The sequence below is a fragment of the Aquarana catesbeiana genome, linkage group LG05 (genome assembly GCF_042186555.1).
Source record: "Aquarana catesbeiana isolate 2022-GZ linkage group LG05, ASM4218655v1, whole genome shotgun sequence".
NCBI lineage: Eukaryota > Metazoa > Chordata > Amphibia > Anura > Ranidae > Aquarana > Aquarana catesbeiana.
Window position 1 is genome coordinate 238584198 of NC_133328.1, and position 17888 is coordinate 238602085.

Here is a 17888-nt window from a genome sequence, read left to right on the forward strand (position 1 = left end):
GCTGCTACTTGCCCATCACTCTGGGTTGTGGAAGGAGAGGCAGTCTATGGCCATAGGTTTTTTTTTCCCTGAAAAATTGCATGGTGCAATTGCAGTGCTGGAGCCCAGAGATGGGCCAGGAGAGGTGAAAAATGTGATCATAATGGCAGTGTTTAGCTGGGGATGTTGCATAATCTCTGGGGTATTTAACCCTTTCACTGCCAGGTTCATACATCTGCCCCTGGGAGGAGGAAGGAGGATTTGTCAGTCACTCAAAAACCTCTTGCACATGCTATGATTGCAGGATGGGGCACTAGAGTGGAGAGGCAGGCTTGCCCTGCCACTTGATTGTGCAGTCCATCCATTTGTCCTGCAGATCCTGCCTACCCCCTACTACCTCTGTGTGCAGAACCTCTACCTCTTAAAAAGGTCAGTTTGACATTTTTAATAGAAGGGATAGTCCTGATTTTTAAAGGATACATTCTTTTGCATTTTTTTGTTCCTATGGAGTCTGCAGAGCATTGCACCTGTGATCAGCACATCGCAGGTGCGATTTCAGACTCCTACAGACTCTTAGCGTAACTAGCTGCTTGTACCTCATAGGGCAGGCCATTACCTGAGAGCAGGAAAAATCTATGAACTACCAGAGCGCTCACCAGTGCTCTTGTGGTTCATGGAGAACTACAAGCCATCAACTCCAATTGGCTGAGGTACTTATAGGTATTCATTCACAGAATGAATGCCTACAAGTAGCCTCCCCACTTGTGCCTCAGGTATGCAAGCCATCCTCATCCCTGAACTCCCTGATGCCATTTTAGAAAGTAGTGTCACGTGTAGAATGTGTGTTTTTTTTTTTTTTTTTTTTTTTAGCCACAGTGACTAAGAAATGCCTATGCCCCACTGAGGAGCCCAAAAAGGCAGTGGGTATGCAGTCTCTGCATCCAATGAAGAGCTGGATGCAGGGGTGGCCTCCTCAGGGAGCAATAACAAAACATCCACTTCATCTTTAATTCAGGAGAATGAAATGGTTTTGGAACTGATATTGGTTGGTCAGGCAGATATTTTCCTACCACGCTTACAGTGTTATTTTTTTGGAAGCAGCCAACTCCATTTTTGTCTTGCCATGACACTTTTCAATTCATTACCCCTTATACTGTATTGAGTTTTACACAAAATGACACCACTGCAGATTGAAACGGAAAGGTCATTTTTACTGAAGTTTTACAATATGGTTTATATGCTATATTATTTTTTTTATTTGCAATATGTTTTCCCACTCTTTAATTCTGTTGAAGTATGTTGCACGTTTCACATTTTTTAGTTAAAGCAGACCTTCAGTAATTTTTTCAGCTTTCCATCATTTAAATCTTTTGCCCTTGTTGTTTTAACTTTGGATAGTAAAACATGATTTTTTTTTTTTCTGCCAGTAAATATCTTATACAGTCCACTTCCTGTTTCTTGTCTGGTACAAAGCCTAGGCTTATGACGTAATGCACAGCTCTCTCACTCTTGTGAGATTTTGCCAGTGAGGGAGGGATGAGTCATAAGATGGCCAATGAGAGCTGGAGGGTTGTAGAGCTGGAGGTGTGCCTTTTGTGTGTCTGTAAATTCAGGAACTGAACAGGCAGCGGTTTTAGCTGCCCTATCAGGAACCATGAATCAGACCGAGATAGACGTATAGTTAAATCACACTTGAATAATATTATTATTATTATTAATAAGGTAAACAGAGTAAGCATAGTCAAAACAAGCCAGAGTTCAGAAACCGGATCATGTAGTCAGCCAAGCAAATGTCAGAGAGTCAGAGATGAACGTAGTAGTACAGCAAGCAGGATCAGGAGCCAGAAGGAACGTCAGCTGAGCAAGTTTTCAACAGGAATGCAGGAGAGTCTCTGTGATGTTGACAAAGGCGAAGGCAGAGATCAAGTGACCTGGATGACATTAAGTAGGCAGGACTGACGAGCAGAACCAACAGCTGGGGTAACTGTGGAGAGAGATGGGAGCTGGCAATTAACTGACAGCTGAGCGGCCAGCTCAGAGAAGGAAGGGCTGAGCCCAGTCCTGACATGCCCACAGTTAAAATGGATGCAGCCAGACTTAGTGGAGGGAGATTTCTGCAAAATATTTGGCAAGTACAGAATCACAGTATCTCACAAGTGAACACACCCTCACATTTTTGTAAATATTTTATTATATCTTTTCATGTGACAACACTGAAGAAATGACACTTTACATTGTAGCAAAGTAGTGAGTGTACAGCTTGTATAACAGTGTAAATTTGCTGTCCCCTCAAAATAACTCAACACACAGCCATTAATGTCTAAACCACTGGCACCAAAAGTGAGTACACACCTAAGTGAAAATGTCCAAATTGGGCCCTACTAACCATTTTCCCTCACCAGTGTCATGTGACTCGTTGGTGTTACAAGGTCTCAGATGTGAATGGGGAGCAGGTGTGTTTAAATTTGGTGTTATCACTCTCTCTCATACTGGTCACTGGAAGTTCAACATGACACCTCATGGTAAAGAACTTCGAGGATCTGAAATAAACAATTGTTGCTCTACATAAAGATGGCTAGGAAATAATAAGATTGCCAAGAAACTGAACTGCAGCACGGTGGCCAAGACCAAACAGCGGTTTAACAGGACAGGTTCCACTCAGAACCGGCTTCGCCATGGTCGACCAAAGAAGTTGAGTGCACGTGCTCAACGTCATATCCAGAGGTTGTCTTTGGGAAATAGACGTATGAGTGCTGCCAGCATTGCTGCAGAGGTTGAAGGGGTGGGGGGGTCAGCCTGTCAGTGCTCAGACCATACGCCGCACACTGCATCAAATTGGTCTGCATGGCTGTCATCCCAGAAGGAAACCTCTTCCATGATGATGAAGATGATGTGCAAGAAAACCTGCAAACAGTTTGCTGAAGACAAGCAGACTAAGGACATGGATTACTGGAACCATGTCCTGTGGTCTGACGAGACCAAGATAAACGTATTTGTTTCAGATGGTGTCAAGCATGTTTGGGGGCAACCAGGTGAGAGTACAAAGGCAAGTGTGTCTTGCCTACAGTCAAGCATGGTGGTGGGAGCTACAGTTCATTGAGGGAACCATGAATGCCAACATGTACTGTGACCTACTGAAGCAGAGCATGATCCCCCTCCCTTCGGAGACTAGGCCGCAGGGCAGTATTTCAACATAACGACCCCAAACCACTAAGACAACTGCCTTGCTAAAGAAGCTCTGGGTAAAGGTGATGGACTGGCCAAGCATGTCTCCAAACCTAAACCCTATTGAGCATCTGTGAGGCATTCTCAAATGGAAGGTGGAGGAGTGCAAGGTCTCTAACATCCACCAGCGCCGTGATGTCATGGAGGAGTGGAAGAAGACTCAAGTCCTAACATGACGCTCTGGTGAACTCCATGCCCAAGAGGGTTAAGGCAGTGCTGGAAAATAATGGTGGCCACACAAAATATTTGACACTTTGGGCCCAATTTGGCCATTTTCACTTTTGTTGCCAGCGGTTTAGACATTAATGGCTGTGTGAGTTATTTTGATGGGACAGCAAATTTACACGGTTATACAAGCTGTACACTCACTCCTTTTACATTGTAGCAAAGTGTAATTTCTTCAGTGTTTTCACATGAAAAGAGATAGTAAAATATTTACAAAAATGTGAGGGATGTACTCACTTTTGTGAGATACTGTATATAAAATATACAATGTGGTTGCAGGGAAGCTTTAGAATGGCAACGATGTTTTAATGACAAATTATGTGAGCAAACTGCAGTTCCTCTTTAACCGCTTCCCGCCCGTCCACCGTCAAATGATGGAGGGGAGGTGCGGCTCTTGTTCTGGGACGACATTCTAGGACATTGTCCCAGAACAGCCACTCTTGTGTGCCCACAAGGGCACACAGTGCAGCGATCACGGCCGCGCCATGTTGCTAGGACACGACACGACCCCCGATCTCTCTATAAAGAGCAGTGGCTGGGACTTTTTCACCATGTGATCGGCTGTGTCCAATCACAGCCGGTCACATGTAAACATGGAAATGCCTGTAATCGGCTCTCATCGCCTCACAATGACAGAGTGTGTAGCGAGGAGAGCCGATCAGCAGCATCGCCTCATAAGGGGGACATTGAGACATGTAATCGGGGCACTGATCATCAGTACCCTGATTACAATAAAGCACAACCAGTGCCACCAATCAGTGCCCATTAGTGATGCCAGTCAGTGCTGGTTGTCAGCGCTGCCCATCAATGCCCATCATTGCTGCCCATCAGTGCCACCCACCAGTAGCTATGAGTGCAGCCTATCGGTGTCCCTCAGTGCCGCCTCATCAGCGCACACCAGTAAAGGGAAAAAAAAACTTCTTTACAAAATTTACTGACAAACTAAAACTTTATTTTTTATTTTTTTTAAAATGTTCGTTTTTTTTTTTACAAAAGAGAAAAAAATATAAAAATCCAGCAGTGATTAAAGCGGCGTTCCACACACTTTTAGAACTTTGTCTTAAAGGAAAGACGACCCCTCCACCACTTGTTTTTGGCTAACTATTTTTTTTTCTAACTCCCCTTTTCTGAAGTGCTAAGTGTTCTTCCATTCCAGCCAGGCCATGGCGCAGGACGTCATGTCCTCTTGTGCGGCGAGCCCCCCACTGTCTTCTGGGACCTGTGTGTCCCAGAAGACAAGCTGGCCATTCACAAAGCGGCATGCAACTCGCACATGCGCAGTTGTAAACTGGGAGTGAAGCGGCAAGGTTCCACTGACGACTTCCCTTAGTTAGAATGGCGGAGCCTGCAACCAATCCGATGACAGATAAGTCTGGGGGGGGGGGGGGGGCCACATTGAGAGCTCCCTGGACAGGTAAGTGTTAATTAAAATTAATTAAAATCAGCAGCTACAGTGTTTGTAGCTGCTGACTTTAAAAAAAATAAAGTTTGTGGCAGGAACTCCGCTTTTAAATACCCCCAAAAGAAAGCTCTATTTGTTTGAAGAAAAATGATAAAAATTTCACATGGTTACAGTGCAACATGACTGTGCAATTGTCATTCAATTTGTGAGAGCACTGAAAGCTGTAAATTGGTCTAGGCAGGGAGGGGGTGAAAGTGCCCTGTAGGCAAGTGGTTAAGGATCAGCGGTATGGTTTTAGTTTCAATAATCCTGGTTTTTTTTGTTTTTTGTTTAAGGTGACAGACTATGCAATAGCACGGAGGATAGTTGATTTACATGCACGCAATGAGGAGTCTATAGAAAGAGTTTATTCAATTGAAGATATTCAGAGGTATTTGCTGTTTGCCCGTCAATTTCAGCCTAAAGTAAGTATTTTTTATTAAACTTGGATGTCTTTGAATGTTTGTCAGTTATCCAGGTCATGGTACAACGTCCTATTGAACAGGATGTTTCACAAATTTTCATGCCATGTCAGTACATATTAGGTGTGAGCTTAAAGATAAACTCCGGGCAATTTTGTTTTTTCCATGTAGTGAGGCTGTGTCCACACTGCATGGGTTAACTGCTCATTTTTGTCGAGAGCATTGGGGAGCTGAGATACCACCACCCCCCCCCCCAAAAAAAAAAACCTCTGATCTTCCCTGCGGCTTCTAGGTATTTCAGCAGTGGCTGAACAAAGGAACAAGAAAGGCAATTATCAGTGAGTGAGGTAGAGGGGGCCCTTAATCACTTTTGCAGAATTTTGTGCTTTAACTTGCATTGTGTTAAAGCAGTCCTTTTTTTTTTTTTAAAGGATTGCAAGCACAGCAGATGCAACATTATGTAAGACTGGGCCAGGACCTTTTTTTTATGCAGTGCACCACAAGAAACCGTTTACCAATTGTGCATGGCAACTTTGCAAATTGTGCAAGGCAGTTTGCATTACCACATACAGTATGTGTGAGGCCAGCCTCAAGGGTTTTTAGCTTAGTGTATGTAAATAAGAAAAAAAAAAAAAAAAATATATATATATATATATATATATATATATATATATATATATATATATATATATATATATATATATATATATATATATATATATATATATATATATAAAATCTTCTTTTTCAGGGGGAACTTGGTGGAAATCAGTTCCTCCACCTCTGGCTCAGACCCTTGGGGGGGCCTGCCCACCACAATCACATGTAAACACAGAAATCCGGTTTCTGTGTTTACAAGTGACAGCTCTGCAATCTGTGTGTAACCCCCTGATGCACTCTATATGTAATGCAATCCTGTTATTGCCCCTTTAAGACTGTCCTACTGTTCGTGCAATTTGACCACACCCACTATTTGATGTGATTTGGAGGGTGTGGGTGGAGGAGTTTTGGGGGGTCGTGGTGAGTTCCAGCACCTATTGTTTGAGAAAAAAAACTATATATATATATATATATATATATATATATATATATATATATATATATATTATTATAAATTTGTTTATGTTCAGCTACTTATTTAACTTTGTTAGCCACTTGCCGACCACCTCACGACGATATACATCGGCAGAATGGCACGGGCAGGCAGAATCACATACCTGTACGTGATCTGCCTCCCGTGGGCAGGGGGTCCGATCAGACCCCTCCTGGTGTCCGAGGCGGTCGGCTTTGGTCTGGGAGCGATGAGAGGTGGGGGGAGACCATCCGTTCGTGGCCCCCCCCCTCGCGATCGCTCCCAGCCAATGAGAATCTTCCTTTGCTGCTGTATGCTAAACAGCAGCAAAGGAAATTTTGTCATCTCTCCTCGGCTCGGTATTTTCCATTCCGGCGCCGAGGAGAGAAGACATCACTGTGAGTGTAAAACACACACACACACAGTAGAACATGCCAGGCACACATTACACCCCCGATCCCTCCCCGATCGCCCCCCAATCACCCCCCCCCCCCCCGTCACACTGACACCAAGCAGTTTTTTTTTTTTTTTTTTTTCCTGATTACTGCATGGTTTCAGTTTGTGACAGTTAGTGTGGTAGGGCAGTTAGGGTTAGCCCCCTTTAGGTCTAGGATACCCCCCTAATAAAGTTTTAACCCCTTGATCACCCCCACGTCGCCAGTGTGGGAGCCTAGCCGCGTACGAGACCCCGAAAACCAAGCACTGCCTTCAGGCTTTCTAAGGGCGTAAATTTTTGATTTCACTCTTCACTGCCTATCACAGTTTCGGAGACCATGGAATGCCCAGGTGGCACAACCCCCCCCCCCCAAATGACCCTATTTTGGAAAGTAGACACCCCAAGCTATTTGCTGAGAGGTATAGCGAGTATTTTGCAGACCTCACTTTTTGTCACAAAGTTTTGAAAATTGAAAAAAGAAAAAAAGTTTTTTGTCTGTCTTCATTTTCAAAAACAAATGAGAGCTGTAAAATACTCACCATGCCTCTTAGCAAATAGCTTGGGGTGTCTACTTTCCAAAATGGGGTCATTTGGGGGGGGGGGGTTTGTGCCACCTGGGCATTCCATGGCCTCCGAAACTGTAATAGGTAGTGAAGAGTGAAATCAAAAATTTACGCCTGAAGGCGGTGATTGGTTTTCGGGGCCCCGTACGCGGTTAGGCTCCCAAAAAGTCCCACACATGTGGTATCCCCATACTCAGGAGAAGCAGCTAAATGTATTTTGGGGTGCAATTCCACATATGCACATGGCCTGTGTGAGCAACATATCATTTAGTGACAACTTTGTGCAAAAAAAAAAAAAATTGTCACTTTCCCGCAACTTGTGTCAAAATATAAAATATTTCATGGACTCAACATGCTTCTCAGCAAATAGCTTGGGGTGTCTACTTTCCAAAATGGGGTCATTTGGGGGGGTTTTGTGCCATCTGGGCATTTTATGGCCTTCAAAACTGTGATGGGTAGTGAGGAGTGAAATCAAAAATTTATGCCCTTAGAAATCCTGAAGGCGGTGATTGGTTTTCGGGGCCCCGTACACGGCTAGGCTCCCAAAAAGTCCCACACATGTGGTATCCCCATACTCAGGAGAAGCAGCTGAATGTATTTTGGGGTGCAATTCCACATATGCCCATGGCCTGTGTGAGCAATATATCATTTAGTGACAACTTTTTGTAATTATTTTTTTTTTTTTTGTCATTATTCAATCACTTGGGACAAAAAAAAATTAATATTCAATGGGCTCAACATGCCTCTCAGCAATTTCCTTGGGGTGTCTACTTTCCAAAATGGGGTCATTTGGGGGGGTGTTGTACTGCCCTGCCATTTTAGCACCTCAAGAAATGACATAGGCAGTCATAAACTAAAAGCTGTGTAAATTCCAGAAAATGTACCCTAGCTTGTAGACGCTATAACTTTTGCGCAAACCAATAAATATACCCTTTTTGACATTTTTTTTACCAAAGACATGTGGCCGAATGTGTGACTAAAATTGAGTTTATTGGATTTTTTTTTATAACAAAAAGTAGAAAATATAATTTTTTTTCAAAATTTTTGGTCTTTTTCCGGTAATAGCGCAAAAAATAAAAATGGCAGAGGTGATCAAATACCATCAAAAGAAAGCTCTATTTGTGGGAAGAAAAGGACGCAAATTTCGTTTGGGTACAGCATTGCATGACTGTGAAATTAGCAGTTAAAGCGACGCACTGCCAAATTGTAAAAAGTGCTCTGGTCAGGAAGGGGGTAAATGCTTCCGGGGCTGAAGTGGTTAAATAAGTTGTATATTTTTAGATTTAATATGAATTTTGAAAGGCTTTGTGTAATAAGCATAATTTTTTGACAATATAGTTTTATTAAGCATTATGGGATGTAAAAAGTCAAGCACCTTTTTTAATTCTAATGCCGCATACACACTATCGGACTTTACGGCATACTTGGTTCGGCGTACCGGATTTCGTCAGACAATTCGATCGTGTGTGGGCTCCAGCTGACTTTGTTTTCTCAAAAGTTTGGCGGACTTAGATTTGAAAAACGGTCGTCTGTGTGCTAGTCCAACAGACCCAAACTGACGCATGCTCTGAAGCAAGTACAAGACGGAAGCGCTCGGTCTGGTAAAACTAGCCTTTGTATTGAAGCTAGCACACTCCTCTTCTGTGATCTTTTAATACAGCGCATTCTTTTTTTTCTTTATAATGCGAGAGGAATGAAGTTGTTTTGCTGCTTATATTCACACAGAGTTCTCACAAACCACTTTCTTCATGATTTATCCTCATGCCATGACTAATATATTTTTTAAAAGCCAGATCTCCAGAACTAAATTAGAAAATTCATTTTTGGACTCATCTTTATTTTTTGGTGATTTAAACAATATCTATTTTACGTGTGCTAAATCATACAAAATGTTAGTTTTTTTTTGTTTTGTTTTTTGAGTTACAAGTTACCACAATAACCTTAATAATTTTTATTGTTTTAATGAACCTTAATGAGGTTGGTGTCCCTTGTTAATTAGACATAGGGGTGTTATCTTCAAAAGGCAAATTCATTTTTCACTATAAGTGCAAATTGTACTTGGAATTGCACTGAATGAGCATTTGGAAGTGCATTCGCTGTGGATCTGAGGGGCACATGCAAGGAACCCAAAAAAAAAACATTTCTCTTGCACATGATTGTATGATAAAATCAGCAGAGCTTCCCCTCATTTCAGATCTTCCCCCTCAGATTTACAGGGACTGCACTTCCAACAAGTGAACTTGCAGTGCAATTTATAAAGTGCACTTTGCACTTGAATTGCCAAATGATTTAGCCTCACCCACATAGTCTTTTTGACCTGTACCTGCCTACTCGCAAACCAAATGTCCTTTTTGAATCAAAACACACGACTAGGGAACACAGTCAGAAGTCAGACCAGACAGAAGCCAGGCAATCACCTTTGACTCTTCCCTGGAGCCTTCCCTGCACACTGCCCTGCAGCCTTCCCTCCATGCTTCTCTGCAGCCTTCCTTGGAGGCTGTGCCTCTGGTGGTGTACTTGGGGGAGGAGGAGTAGCGGGAGGAGTGGCTTCATCTGCTATGTTTTTTCAGTAAGCTCCCCTCTCAAGCCCTTCTGATACGCTTGAAAGATAAGACCCTCACAGAGGAGACGTTGCCCCTTTTCTAGTTCCAGCAATCTGGCGGCCATATATGTTCCATAGGCCTCTTCAGCATTGGGTGGCGTGCTCAGGATTTGGCTGGCTTCCCGAATGAGGGCTAATGATTCCTCCTCAATTCGGGTCATCTTCCTAGGCCTTTTTGTGCTAATGTGGAGGGGAGGTACCTGACATTCCGTGAGGCTTCTACTGGGCCCAGCCACGGCCTCCTCCTCTCTCCCACTGGGCAAGGCCTCCTCCTGTATATCTCTGGGCACAGCCTCCTCCTGGTTGAGCTCATCCTGGGTAAAAAAAAAAGGGACACACCGGTAGTTGTAATTTTGGGTTACGCAATCACACACAATTTTTAGCTCATGACTTGCACATATAATTCTAAAGAAGTAGTAAAGGCTATCTTTTTGACCCCACCATTATTCTAGCTGCTCACCAATATTTGAAGTATATTTTTGGCCACTACTGTCTAGTGATATGTCTACATATTAATAATTGTGATTAAGTCATTTTTGGTGAAGCACTTCAGAATTTTTTAGGTTTACATCATTAATATTTGCACAATCTCAAATTCACCAAAAAAGTATACCTGGCTGAAGCTGGGCGCATCCACTTCATCAAGGATGAAAGGGCCCAGTTCTTCCTGAGACTCCTCAGCTGGGGTGGAAGGAAGGGTGGAGGGAAGGCTGGAGGGGAGGGTTGAAAGTGATTGCCTTGCTTCTGTCTGGTCATCCAGAAATCAGTTTTTGGTAGTACCACAGCTTGGGGATATAAACCTGGTCTGCTGCTGATCCGGATCTGTGCGACTCCTGGATCTTATTATGTTCCCGCCTGTACATATTGCACAAGATACTAATTTTACTGTCCAGAAACTTAAGGTCTGCCTGGGGGACTCGAGTCTTCACAAATTCCAAAAGTGTGCCCAGTGTTGCCTTCCTTGCATCCCTATTCGAATATAATGGGTGCTTGACCTCCCACAGGTTTCTTTTTTCTTGATACAAATCAATTAAACATGTCAAAACTTCTTCCTCCTTAAAGGGATTCATTGTTGCTGAAAGACAAGACACAAGATAAAAACTGTAATGTCAGTCCAAACTCCCAGTATTATTAGGGTTTTAGCAAAGTTTCTAGTAGAGGAAACGTGTTTAATCTTAGTGGCACCGTTTTGGCCCAAGAGACCATGGTTCACAACGTTGCTACGGTTAACAGACCAACCTCCTCTGAGGCTTCCCTGCAGACCAGAGCTTCTGTCGCAGGGACCTCTCTTTCATCCACAAGTATCCATGCTGAACCTCTCAGCGTGGTTACTGAGGAGGAAATTTTGAGGAGCAAGGGCCTGACTGAGTGATTCTGCAGAAAACGATCGAAATAAGCTGAACTGTGAAATGTGCAAATCGTCTCTAACCAAACTTCTACTAACACGAGATAAACATGAGATTAGCAGAAGGAGCCCAAAGGGTGGCGTAGTGGGGCTTGAACTTCCCTTTTCTAGTCCCGTCATAGGTGCTGTACGTCACCGCATTCAAAACCATCGGACTTTTGGAGTTATCGTGTGTGTCCAAGTCCGTCCGTTTTTAAGTCTGGCGCACCTACGCTACAAAGTCCGTCAAAGATTGCCGGACCAAGTATGCTGTAAAGTCCGATCGTGTGTACGCGGCATAAAGGTCCTGTGCTTTCAGAAAGTTAGCTTTTAGGTCTTTTGCTATCTTTCAAATCTATACGTGAAAATGGCAAAACAAATCCAGCTATCTGAGGTGAAGAGTCCAAGTTTCAGAAGGTTCGCTTATCACTAGTAGCCATATCTGTTTTCACTGGCATTGGTTAAATGTAATAGATATACATGTATTCAAATATTTTATTACTTTATGTGTATATGGCGTTATGAACACTATGATTCTCACAGACAGTGTCAGTGGCCCTGCCTGCTGGCATCACGTAGTCTGCACGTGTAAAGCATGTTTTATGTTATCAGTTGGCTTTAATATAGTAGCAGCATTTCTTTGATCTGATTTCATTATTATAACTAGACCATTGACCAAACATCCTCCAATCGCTTTATCTTCAGTTCTTTTTTTATTAGTTATTCAAAAACAAAGACTTCAGGTATCTGTTCCTAGAATTCAGCTAGCATCAGGGCAGTAACTGAGCACTATAATTGGCATGAGATTGAAAGAGCTCTGCAGTGTCAATCTCCCCTGCCAAAGCACTACAGCTTATCCACCATGGTAAAATTTCCAGAGGTACTTTTGAGGAAACGCATGCATATGCACCAAAGAACTGGGTAGGAGCAGCACTTCATTTTATGCCAAGAGTGAATAAAATAAAAAAAAAAAAACCTAGTGTTTCAAGCCAAAAAAGTATATTGGTACCAAGGACCCAGCAGCTAGATGTATACTGTGATATACAATATAAAACAGCACTAGGTTACTCACTCTTGCCTATACTGTATATCACACAAAATAAAATACTACCAAACAATTATCCATCAATAATCCTATACCAATATGCGTCTATCCTAACGCATGTATAAATGATACTGAACTGTGCAAAAACACCACAAATGATGTGCAAAAAATAAGGGAGAGAAATGTGCATTAATAATGGTGCTAAAAATAAGTCCCAATGTGAAACACTGACAAGTATTGGCGATGATCAAGGTCGTTTTATCTCCCAATGAACCAAGGTCCCCCTGCTCTAAAGGAAAGTGAGAACCAGAACACTATGACTTCCATTTTCCAGAGCAGTCATGATGGGCATAATAAACCTTCCAACAAAGTTCTTTCTAGGCACTCCAAGGTTTAATTTCTGGATTCACAATAGCCATTTACATGCCCCCCAAAAAATGCCGGCCATAGTGTTATCCTGCAAATATTGTTTTATTAAGATAAATTGGAAACGCTCCCATAAATTGGAGTTTATGTAATCCTACGACAGCTTTGATCGGCATTGTCCAGGCCATGACCCTATGCGTTTTGGCAGAATCACGTCTAAGGCAGCTGGAGTAAGACGCTCATTACGCATATGCCACAATATATGAGAAGAGGGGTGCAGTGTAGACTTGTGTGCAGTGGACAATGTTTTGTTTTCATTCGTAAAATAATTTCATTCTGTTATATTCATTGTTAGGTTAATGTGTGACGATATTCGTTATATAGATCCATTTTGTATGTATATTGATTTGATAATAAAAAATAAATATATACACACACACTCTGGGGGACGGAAAGTATTCAGACCCCCTTACATTTTTCACTCTTTGTTATATTGCAACCATTTGCTAAAATCATTTAAGTTCATTTTTTTTCCTCATTAATGTACACACAGCACCCCATATTGACAGAAAAACACAGAATTGTTGACATTTTTGCAGATTTATTAAAAAAAGAAAAACTGAAATCTCACATGGTCCTAAGTATTCAGACCCTTTGCTGTGACACACATATATTTAACTCAGGTGCTGTCCATTTCTTCTGATCATTCTTGAGATGGTTCTACACCTTCATTTGAGTCCAGCTGTGTTTGATTATACTGATTATACTGATTGGACTTGATTAGGAAAGCCACACACCTGTCTATAAAAGACCTTACAGCTCACAGTGCATGTCAGAACAAATGAGAATCATGAGGTCAAAGGAACTGCCTGAAGAGCTCAGAGACAGAATTGTGGCAAGGCACAGATCTGGCTAAGGATACAAAAAAAATTCTGCTGCACTTAAAGCTCCTAAGAGCACAGTGGCCTCCATAATCCTTAAATGGAAGATGTTTGGGATGACCAGAACCCTTCCTAGAGCTGGCCGTCCAGCCAAACTGAGCTATCAGGGGAGAATAGCCTTGGTGAGAGAGGTAAAGAACCCAAAGATCACTGTGGCTGAGCTCCAGAGATGCAGTCGGGAGATGGGAGAAAGTTGTAGATAGTCAACCATCACTGCATCCCTCCACCATCTGGGGCTTTATGGCAGAGTGGCCTGACGGAAGCCTCTCCTCAGTGCATGACACATGAAAGCAAGCATGGAGTTTGCTAAAAAAAAAACACCTGAAGGACTCCAAGATGGTGAGAAATAATCTTCTCTGGTCTGATGAAACCAAGATAGAACTTTTTGGCCTGAATTCTAAGCGGTATGTGTGGAAAAAACCAGGCAGTGCTCATCACCTGTCCAATACAGTCCTAACAGTAAAGCATGGTGGTGGCAGCATCATGCTGTGTGGGTGTTTTTCAGCTGCAGGGACAGGGCGACTGGTTGCAATCGAGGGAAAGATGAATGCGGCCAAGTAAAGGGATATCCTGGATGAAAACCTTCTACAGAGTGCTCAGGACCTCAGACTGGGACGCAGGTTTACCTTCCAACAAGACAATGACTCTAAGCACATAGCTAAAATAAATGAGTGGCTTCACAACAACTCTGTGACTGTTCTTGAATGGCCCAGCCAGCGCCCTGACTTATAACCAATTGAGCATCTCTGGAGAGACCTAAAAATGGCTGTCCACCAACGTTTACCATCTAACCTGACAGAACTGGAGAGGATCTGCAAGGAGGAATGGTAGAGGATCCCCAAATCCCGGTGTGAAAAACTTGTTGCATCTTTCCCAAAAAGAGTCATGGCTGTATTAGATCAAAAGGGTGCTTCTACTAAATACTGAGCAAAGGCTCTGAATACTTAGGACCATGTGATATTTCAGTTTTTCTTTTTTAATCTGCAAAAAATGTCAACAATTCTGTGTTTTTCTGCTATTATGGGGTGCTGTGTGTACATTAATGAGGAAAAAAATTAACTTAAAGTGGTGTTCCACCCTAAAAAAAAAATGCATGTGCCTAAAAAAAAAAAAATTAAAAAAAACATTTGGAAATTTTTTTTTTCTTAACTTACCTCTAAATGCCTGTTGCTAGGGGGTCCCTCGTAGTCTGCCTCTTTCAGTGCCTGGGCTGGTGACATCACTTCCCCTCGGCATAGGAAAGGCTCAGCTCAGCTCCCTCCCTCTTGGCATGCGCAGTGGGTGCCCGGCTGTGAAGCCACAGTTGCAATGCCGGCGCCACCGAACGGAGGGGGAGGGAGATGAGCGGAGCTTCGATCCCCCGCATTGCTGGACCGTGAGACAGGTAAGTGTCCAATTAAAAGTCAGCAGCTGCAGTATTTGTAGCTGCTGACTTTTTTTTTTTTTTTTTTAATGGGAACTCCTCTTGAAATGATTTTAGCAAATGGCTGCAATATAACAGTGAAAAATTTTAAGGGGGTCTGAATAATTTCCGTCCCCACTATACATGCCTCCTGCATGTATCCTTACCTGTCAAATGTTTCCCCTCCTGTCTATTATGATTCTGTGGGTGGGTCTATTATCTGGAGCTCGGTGAATGGAGTCGTGATGCCAGTAGACTCCCTCGCCCACCTCTACACTCCCCTTGCCAACGTGCATTTTCTTCGGTGACCACATGACTTCAGCATGCCCAATCATGCTGAGGTGTGGAGCAGCCAATACTGGGAGAGCTGGAGAAGAAAGAAGGGGATGAGAATTACACATAATACCTCTCTAAGGCTCATGCATGAGATATGTAAATCACCTGTCAGTCACAGCATGGGGTAAGAACAGACTGGTATTTCTCTGTCTTATCTTTTTTCAGTGAGCTAAAAATGGACAGAGGACTGCTCAGAGCTGGATTAACTCTGTGGCAAGACTAGTACAGATGATATGAAATCCTATACTGTTACTAGTTACAAGCCTAAATAAAAAATTTTAAAAAATTGGGGTTTACATCCACTTTAAGTGTCATGGTTTTTGTTTGGACAAGCTGCAATGGCATCACTCCCACGCATGCATGCAGGAGATGTTGTTCACGGCACAGGGCTCTCAAGAAACAGCATGGGTATGCCGTATCTTGCGAGCGCATGCCCTGGTGACATCACAAGTAAATGTCTTCTAAACGGTGCATGTTTAGGAGATATTTACTGTACTTATAGGAAAGCCTTATTATAGGCTTAAAGGGTAAAAATCAGCCAAAGGAGTTTATTCCCACTTTGAATGCCATTCATTCACTAATATAATCTCTGTATGTTTCGGTAATGTAATATTTTAAAAAGCAAGGTTACATATTTTCCGTTATGTTGCTAAAGCAAAGGAAAACCTATTGGAGTTGTGTTGGTTGTGTGTATGGTGTGTGTTTTTTATTCCAGAAAAAAAAATTGCTTTAGGTTTGACATTTTACTTACAGCTCTAGTATTAAGTCTGAGATGCATCTGATTTTTATCTTTTTACTTTGTGCTGAAACGAATATTGTAGTTCATAAAAGATTAGCTTGTCATCTTCAGTGTAATCAGGCATCTTATTTTCTTACTCACTTGAAGCTAAAACACTCCTCTATACAATGTATTTTTGTTCCCAATTACTTTTATATTCATGCATTAAGCTCTTTCTGTCAAAATAGTCCTTAATATGAACCTTGAATGACATTTTTAACGGTTGTAAACCTTTTACACGCCAGACAGCTTAGGTGGCTTTATGTAAATTGTTATCAGGTTACATTTTTGTTCTTTTCTTGTTTTTTTTTATGTTTAGATTACTAAGGAAGCAGAAGAATTTATTGTTGAGCAGTATCGGCGACTTAGGCAGCGGGATGGAAGTGGAGTAGCAAAATCTGCATGGAGAATTACAGTCAGACAGCTTGAAAGCATGATACGATTATCTGAGAGCATGGCTCGTATACACTGCACTGATGAAGTAAGCAAAGTAAAATTTGAAAAAAAAATTTGATTGGTAAAACTATTTTTTTCTAATGCTTATGTACTGTACATCTTAAACAAAAATGCTTCTGTACTGGAATTCAAAGAAGAACTCCATGTTACATTGGATGGGTCAACTTGTCAAAGTGAATTCTTACAGTGCCAGAATGGTATAGCCACTGTGGCTGCTGTAATACACTATAGTAGCATTTGCTGCATACAGCAAGCACTGTTGTGCTCCTGATAACGCATGAGTGACTTCTGCTACCAGAAAGAGAATTGCTTACTTGGCCATTAAGTAACCACCTTGTATCTGATTGGTCAAGGTGTGGAGATTGTGACATCTGCCTGCCTCTCCAACTCAGCCAATCAGATTGTTCTAGCTACCCTTGATAATCTTTTGAGGTCTGTAAACAAAGGTCTATTTATGTTCTGACTGTGTAGGACAAGGTGGCAAGTCATTACCATATCTTCACATCCTACTCAATGACACTTGAAAACTATTCAAAATATGTTGTCACTTTACAGTTGTAGCTACATTTTGGCAGCTATTCCTGCCATGTAATACATAGCAATTCTGGGCTGTTATTTTGACACCCAGTTATTGCTGGTATTAAGTGGTAGGTGGAGACGAGGAGGGCATAAAAACTGAAGACATTTAAAGTGACTGCAAAGGCAGAAGGTTTTTTACCATACTGTATTATGCAGTAAAAACCACCTGCATGGCGCTTCCCCTGCAGTCCCTAACCCGCTCCCCCACACACACACACACACACACACACACACACACACACACACACACACACACACACACACACACTAAATACATACCTGAGCCCGATCTCAAGCTGGTAATGTGCACGAGAGCTGAGGCTCTCTTGCTCCTCATAGTCTCAGATACAGCATACAACAGCGGGAGCCATTGGCAATCGGCGCCAGTAAAGAGAAATGGGGGGGCCGGGCCAAGGCGAGCCACTCTGGGTCTTATGGACACACAGAGCAGGGCTCGGGAGGGAACACACACGAGTGCCCCCCTAGCAAGCAGCCTTCAGATGTTTTATTTTAGTTTATTTTTTTTTTAAACAAACCTTTACAATCAAGTACTAAAGGGTTTAAGGAAGAGCACTTAGCCTAGGCTCACGTTGTAGCAGGTTTTCCTACCTGCAGGCAAAATGCATCAGTAAAATT

General features: G+C 42.4%; 1 protein-coding gene across 1 annotated transcript in view; it reads left to right on the forward strand.

Annotated features, from left to right (window-relative positions):
- Positions 1–17888, forward strand: part of LOC141144695 (maternal DNA replication licensing factor mcm6-like) — a 359926-nt gene that overhangs the window by 287480 nt on the left and 54558 nt on the right. The window contains 2 exon segments of the mRNA XM_073630632.1: positions 5167–5295; positions 16537–16698. Of these exon segments, the coding sequence (XP_073486733.1) occupies positions 5167–5295; positions 16537–16698 (291 nt within the window).